At 45.5% G+C, this 7500-nt stretch overlaps 1 protein-coding gene across 1 annotated transcript in view; it reads left to right on the top strand.

The window, feature by feature from the left end:
* Positions 1-7500, top strand: part of lcor (ligand dependent nuclear receptor corepressor) — a 41447-nt gene that overhangs the window by 25735 nt on the left and 8212 nt on the right. Inside the window, 3 exon segments of the mRNA XM_030351506.1 lie at positions 2342-2459; positions 5347-5646; positions 5965-6159. Of these exon segments, the coding sequence (XP_030207366.1) occupies positions 2342-2459; positions 5347-5646; positions 5965-6159 (613 nt within the window).

Here is a 7500-nt window from a genome sequence, read left to right on the forward strand (position 1 = left end):
AGGAATAACGTGTAGGTTATCCAGATAACGAGTTAGTTAATGTGGTAACCAGGGATAACAAGTTAGTTACCGCGGTACCCACAGTGTACGGGACGGTTGCTGTACTAAGCATGGGCCCCCCCGAGGTAAACGAATGAAGCTTCATTCATAGTCGCCTTGAGGCGCTGTTTCTTATTTCAGAGGTGCGGGACGCATCTTATGAACCAGGGCTGAGGCCATGTCCTTTTTATGTCGGAGAGAAGAGGAAGCTGAGAAGGACAGGAGGGAAATGTGAAGAAGTAGAGGCGGGGTTGGGGGAGGAGTAGAAGATAGGGAAGAGAAGGAGGAACGGGAGGAGCGGGAAGCTAAGTGCTAGGTAGCTAGCGCCGCTTGTTTGTCGCGAACTTGACCCAAGTTCTTCCTCAGAGGTCAGCCATCTGCCTCCTAAACCCCACCCCCCCATGACCTCCGCCTGACCCGCTGCCACCAGGAAACTACACACGCACACAGGCAAACGCAAGCACACACAAACACACACACACACACAAACCCCCACGTACACAATCATACACAATCGGATATATAACATGTATATATAAAATATTCACAAACACACACACCCACAAACAAATACCCACACCCATGCATGCACGCATATGCCACACAAACACATTCATATAAACACACACACACACACACACACACACACACACACAAACACACACACACACACACACACACACACACACACACACACACACACACACACACACACACACACACACACACACACACACACACACACATATTATATGTCTATGCATGCATTTTCTGAATGAGTGTTTCCCTTTCTCTCATTTCTTTGTCTCTCTCTCTCTCCGTAATAGGGTTGTTTGTATATTTGTCCCTTTACATCCCCCGCATCTCTCCCTCTTTCTCTCTCTCTCTCTCCCCCTCCCCCATCTGCAGCCCCCTCCCCCCAGTTTATAACTATGTGTTTAAAATGCCAGCGGAGGCACAGTGGGCGTAGTCCATTGATTCATTGATTTGCACCCATGCAAATGAAGAGCAGAGAGAGAGAGAGAGAGAGAGAGAGAGAGAGAGAGAGAGAGAGAGAGAGAGAGAGAGAGACAGAGAGAGCATTAAACACAGCCGGCAGACAGATAGACGGTTGAATGGAAGTCTGTGTAAGCTCCGGCATATGGCCCTTCTTGACAGAATCAGTCCCCTCTGCCCTCTTTGATAATATTTCATATTTCATGGCTTTTGCTCCACCTTCATGTGCTCCATACAAATCCTTAACACGCCATATTTAATGTGCCATCATAATACGTCTCTCCACATGACACCTATTGCTCTGCTCATAATGTGCTCTGGTGCTCAAGGATCCCAGCTATTCACACTCTCTCCTGGCTCTGCTGGTTTGATGCCAGTGCGGGGAGGAGGGGGGCTTGACGTTGGGGGGGGATCTCTGGAAACCTCAGTTAAACGTGACTGTGTGAAGCGCTCGGAGACTGACCGCGATAAAGAGCTGTAAAGACAACCTTGGCATGTTGTGACTCGATGAGCGGAGAAACCGTTGCGACTCAACTCCCCCCGTCCCCCCGTCCTCGTCCTCGTCCTCGTCCTTCTCCTTCTCATCCTCCTTTCCATTCTTCTTCTTCTCCTCCTCCTCTTCCTCCTCCTCCCCCTCCCCCTGCCCCTCCTCCTCCCCCCTCCCCACAGCCTCCTTCTCCCCCTCCCCCTCCTCCTCAGACTATGGGTGAATCCATTGGGACATCAAAATAATTGCCTAAAACTACGTCTCAGAGGCCACCGCTTTTTGATTTTGGTTTAAATATTCTGGTTCAATATGGATTTTATGTGTGTTAATATAATGCATGGAACGGTTTTGAAGAAGCAATTATAAAAGAATGATAAAGATCGCCAGCGTTTCACTTGCATATTTAATCTCTTGTTTTATTGCGAGCGGCCTCCGTACCTTTAGCGTTTTTTTAATAAAAAGCTTGATTTAAATGTAAATGCTATTATGTTGATAACGCGAGTCGTCAAAATCGTGTGGTTTTTCAGCATTCTAAAAAATTTGTAAACATATATTATGCCTTTGCCAAAAAGTGGAAACTGAATAGATTCCGAGTTGTGTTGAGAACTTGTTATGAGTTCAATGCGGATGTGAGGCATTTTCATATGTTTTTCCTTTTGAGCAGCAAAAACCTCAACCATGCTAACGGCAGCTCAGTCAAGTTAGTCATTACATTTGAATAAACACACCCTTATGAGCAAACTGGAGAAAGAGCGAAATACAATCTATTAACTTGAATTACCTGTTCTTCCGTGTGTGTGTGTGTGTGTTTGTGAACAGAAGCGGACAGAAGAGGACCGTGTTGTGGACAGCCAGGTGAACCAGAGTGACGAGCAGTCTAGGATCTGTCTGGAGAGGCAGGCACAAGACTTCCTCAATGCTGTGTTGCACAGGAAAGGTACAGACAAAAATACACACACACACACAAGCATGTGAATAGCTTTCAAAAAACGTACACGAAATTACGTATATGTGGACGTTCATTATTTATTATAATTAATGCTTAACCAGACAGTTAAAAGACATCAATGTGTCAAAACAGATGAATCTGAAAATCAAGAAATACATAATTAATGTTATCATAAGGTATTTGTCCGATTTTGTGAAAATTTCTTCCTTTGGGTAAGGAACTTTCTTTAATATATATAGGACTGTCTAATTTGTCATTTGTGGCTCTTCAGTAATTGTTTGAAATCTCTCCTACCTCATTAGATAAGCATTTCAGTCCGTGGAAAAAACACTCAATGCCTGTGTAATTATAGAACTCTAACTGAACATATTTTGACATCTTGTCTTTTTTCAATTAATTAACACACTTTCTTGTCACACATTTGTTTGACAAGAAAGTGTCTTCTTATTATTAGTTAGTAGTAGGTAATTTTTTCTCTGTGCTGGCGCTGACAAGTGGTTTAGTTTCCAGACGCTTAGATAAAATGGGTTTTTATTAATCCCAGCAGAAACCACAGGACAGTAGTCAAATTTAAATATATTAAATGAGATATAAAATATGAGACATAAATATACGAATAAAAAACGTATATTTATGCCTAAAGTGAAGAGTGAAAAATTACTTAAGGAGATTCAGAGAATACATCTATATACATAACAACACGGTGCAATATATGTATATAAAAACACTGTGGTTTTCACACAATGTAATAGTTGTCTGGGGTTTGGCTGGTTTATCAATACAAGAAGAGTAATGCTTCTCGGCCAGGAAATAGAGCCTTATTAATTTGCGCCTAGGCTACGGTCACTGGGAGTGGAGTGCAGATGTCATTTCGATTGGCAGGCCTTAATCAATCACGCCTTGCTGAGTATTGGAGCTGCATGTGTAAATGACGAGAAGACACACACACGCACACACACACACCCACACACACACACACACACACACACACACACACACACACACACACACACACACACACACACACACACACACACACACACACACACACACACACACACACAATTTCAAATCACTTTATTGAGCCATTTTCATAAATAGCTCGATAGATTCCTTGTGTGTAATCTATGTAATGTATTTCGGTGTCAATGCCGAGATTACCAACTACACAGGGTACGTCTTGCTTCCTGTTATTGCACACTGAAGTATCATCATTTGATTAAAAAGCCAGGAATGCACAATAGATAGATCCAGTCTACTGTACTTGTCAATACTGAATTGTTTCACAGCGATAAAGTGTGGAGATAACTTTTAAATAGGCAAGCCCAAAAATGGATATAAAAGACCAAAAAAAAATGCGGAATGAGGAGCAGCTTGACTAAGGTGTTTAACTTAGAGCAAAATGCAAAAAGAAATGATGTTTGTAAATATTACATATGACCTGTGTTTTAGTCAGCTTTAAAAAAAAAAAAAAAAGGTAGCAACTATTTCTCCATATGTCCCATCTGGTATGAAATAACTACATCTAATCTTATAAAGTATGATGTTCAATTTATCTTATTTATTTTTCTTAGTTTTTCCTTATTCATTATAGATGTAATAATTTATCATTTGTGCGATTGAGGTGCCATCCTTCCCATTTAGCTTGTGGCTATCTGTACATTACGGTTATACGCACAAATATATATAGTTTATCTGTAAATAAAGGATACAAAAGGCAGCATCTCCTTAAGATGGAACATGTTAAACAAATGAAGTTTGAAAATAATTGGAGCCCTGCCTATCATATCATACCAACAAATAAACACGAGACAAACCAAGGAAGTTTATTTAGGATTAAGCCAACTCTCAGTATTATGTTCTATATCCACAGTTCCTCAGATTGGTCCCCTGACTACCAGAGAATATCTATTATTTTTGACGCTGGTCTAGACAGCTCTTATGAAACATCCATTTTAGTTTGAGCGTCTCCGTATTGATTTCCTGCCTTACATAAAACCGGACTTCAAAATAGCCTTGTACGTGTCGTGGTCCTCTGTTCTTCCTCTGCCTAAGATTATCCCAAAGACTGTGGTGAGGTGCAGAGATCACTGCACACCTGTAACACTGCCAAGGAAATGGTTCTCAGACCCTCTGTCCTACTCAAACAACTTCTTATGCCATCAGTTCTTACTAGAGTACTCCTCCATCCGATCCATGTGGAAATGTAATTGATGAAATCCTTCATCCCGTCATTTAGCACCGACGTGTGCTAAAATGACAGCAAGTGGCTGATTTCTTTCGATGTCAATTTCTTGCTATTACAAAGGCATCCCTACCTATCGAGACTTAAACACAGACGAGCGCACCAGGGCAATCAGAGGTCCACCATCTTCCTCCGAACATAAGTTCTTCCTCTGTCACTTCTAGACGGTAACCTCTGTGCGAACAAGTGGGCTGAGAAGTGAAATAATGTGTCAAGCCTTCAGATGTCAGCGCCAGGTAGTCTGGTGATTGGGTCTAAACTCTCTCATGTCAGTCCAGCCCACGCTCCGTTCACTTCGCTCGCATAACAGGAAGTCAGCCAACCTCCGCTGCAGCTCCCCCTCTCCGCTCCAATAGTTAGTGGGGTGGACACAATCGCTTTCATTAGACTCCACCTGACACATTTAGAAAACGCAGACATTAGTAAACATTATTATCCACAGTATTATATTAACTTTCCCCTCCGGCCATACCATGCACTTAACAATCTGTGTGAAAGTGTCTATGTGTGTGTTTGTGTGATTTTGTTTGGAATTAGTAAAGCGAATGTTTTTAATAAGTTAAGTTATGCTTGTTTCAAGTGATGCAGCGAGACACTCACCTCCCGCTCTGTGTGTTTGTCTCCCCACAGAACTGCCAGGTTTCTCCGACCCTCAGATCCCCTTAGTGGCTCGTGAGATCATGCACAGAATGATCCGCCAGTTCGCTGCCGAATATACCTCAAAAACTACTCAGGAAGACCCGCCAAACACCCCCATCAAGGACCAAAGCCTGCTGCCGAGAGCGCCCTCTCTGGCCCCGGGCCCTGGGAGTCCCCAGGGGCCCCGGCCACTGAGCCCCCTGGCCCTGCCTCCGCCAGAACCCAGCTCACCATCCCCCTCGCCCTCCTCCTCTTCATCCTCCTCATCCTCAGCCTCCTCCCCGTCACCCGGTCGGGCCTCCAGCCCCGGCTCCACCATTGCCCCCGGGACCCCCAACCTAACTGGGCCCCGCAACCTCACAGGGACCCCTATCCTCACTGGGGCCCCCCTCCTCACAGGGACCCCAATCCTCACTGGGGCCCCAATCCTCACCGGGGCCCCCCTCCTCACTGGGGCCCCCCTCCTCACTGGGGCCCCCCTCCTCACTGGGGCCCCCCTCCTCACAGGGGCCCCCATCCTCACCGGGGCCCCCATCCTCCCCGGGACCTCCATCCTCCCCAGGACCCCCGCCTTGGTTCCCGGCGGCTCGGGTGGAGCTACCGCAGGAGCTAACGCCGGTGGAGCCACTCCTGCTGCTCCTTCTGCTAGCAGCGCTGCTACCGCTAGCGGCGCTAGCAGCGCTGCTACCGCCGCTGCCTCGGCCCAGAACCCGGTGCTCAGCAAGCTGCTGATGGCCGCCCAGGACGCGCCGCTGGACCTCACCGTCCGCAAGGCCCAGGAGGAGCTGGAGCCCAGCCAGCAGGGTGAGGGGGCACACGCACACATGCACATTTATATCCATACAGAAACACACATGCATCCATTGTTTCACCCACACACCGTCCCTTAAGCAGCTGCCTCGTGTTGGTGGGCAGGTCGGAGTAGGGGGTGCAAATTCTCTCTCTCTCTCTCTCTCTCTCTCTCTCTCTCTCTCTCTCTCTCTCTCTCTCTCTCTCTCTCTCTCTCTCCCTCTCTCTCTCTCCCTCTCTCTCTCTCTCCCTCTCTCTCTCTCCCTCTCTCTCTCTCCCTCTCTCTCTCTCTCTCTCTCTCTCTCTCTCTCTCTCTCTCTCTCTCTCTCTCTCTCTCTCTCTCCCTCTCTCTCTCTCTCTCTCTCTCTCTCTCTCTCTCCCTCTCTCTCTCTCTCTCTCTCTCTCTCTCTCTCTCTCTCTCTCTCTCTCTCTCTCTCTCTCTCTCCCTCTCTCTCTCTAGAGGTAGAGGTAGGAGAGGTAGTAGAGTTAGTAGAGTTAGTAGAGGTAGTAGAGGTAGTAGAGGTAGTAGAGGTAGTAGAGGTAGTAGAGGTGGTAGAGTTAGTAGAGTCAGTAGAGTCAGTAGAGGTAGTAGAGTCAGTAGAGGTAGTAGAGGTAGTAGAGTCAGTAGAGTCAGTAGAGGTAGTAGAGGTAGTAGAGTTAGTAGAGGTAGTAGAGGTAGTAGAGGTAGTAGAGGTAGTATAGGTAGTAGAGGTAGTAGAGGTAGTAGAGTTAGTAGAGGTAGTAGAGGTAGTAGAGGTAGTTGAGTTAGTAGAGGTAGTAGAGGTAGAAGAGGTAGTAGAGGTAGTAGAGTTAGTAGAGGGAGTAGAGTAAGTAGAGTTAGTATAGCTAGTAGAGTTAGTATAGCTAGTAGAGCTAGCATAGCTAGTAGAGGTAGTAGAGTTAGTATAGCTAGTAGAATTAGTAGAGGGAATAGAGTTAGTAGAGTTAGTAGAGTTAATAGAGTTAGTATAGCTAGTAGAGGTAGTAGATTTAGTATAGCTAGTAGAGTTAGTAGCCGTTTATCCGTCCTGGGCTCCTGTAACAACATGGTAGTAGATTTAGTATAGCTAGTAGAGTTAGTAGCCGTTTATCCGTCCTGGGCTCCTGTAACAACATGGTAGTAGATTTAGTATAGCTAGTAGAGTTAGTAGCCGTTTATCCGTCCTGGGCTCCTGTAACAACATGGTAGTGCAACATGGCTCAATGTAAGAGGATCCGCTCCCCTAGCAGATACAAAGGCAACAAAAACACAACGATTCTTATCTCCATGAGATTATACACTAATCAAAACATACTTGTGAATATAATGTTATATTTCTGACAGAAATGTTCCGCTACATGCCCCACTTAATTCTA

This window comes from Gadus morhua, chromosome 3 (genome assembly GCF_902167405.1).
Source record: "Gadus morhua chromosome 3, gadMor3.0, whole genome shotgun sequence".
In the NCBI taxonomy this organism is placed as follows: domain Eukaryota; kingdom Metazoa; phylum Chordata; class Actinopteri; order Gadiformes; family Gadidae; genus Gadus; species Gadus morhua.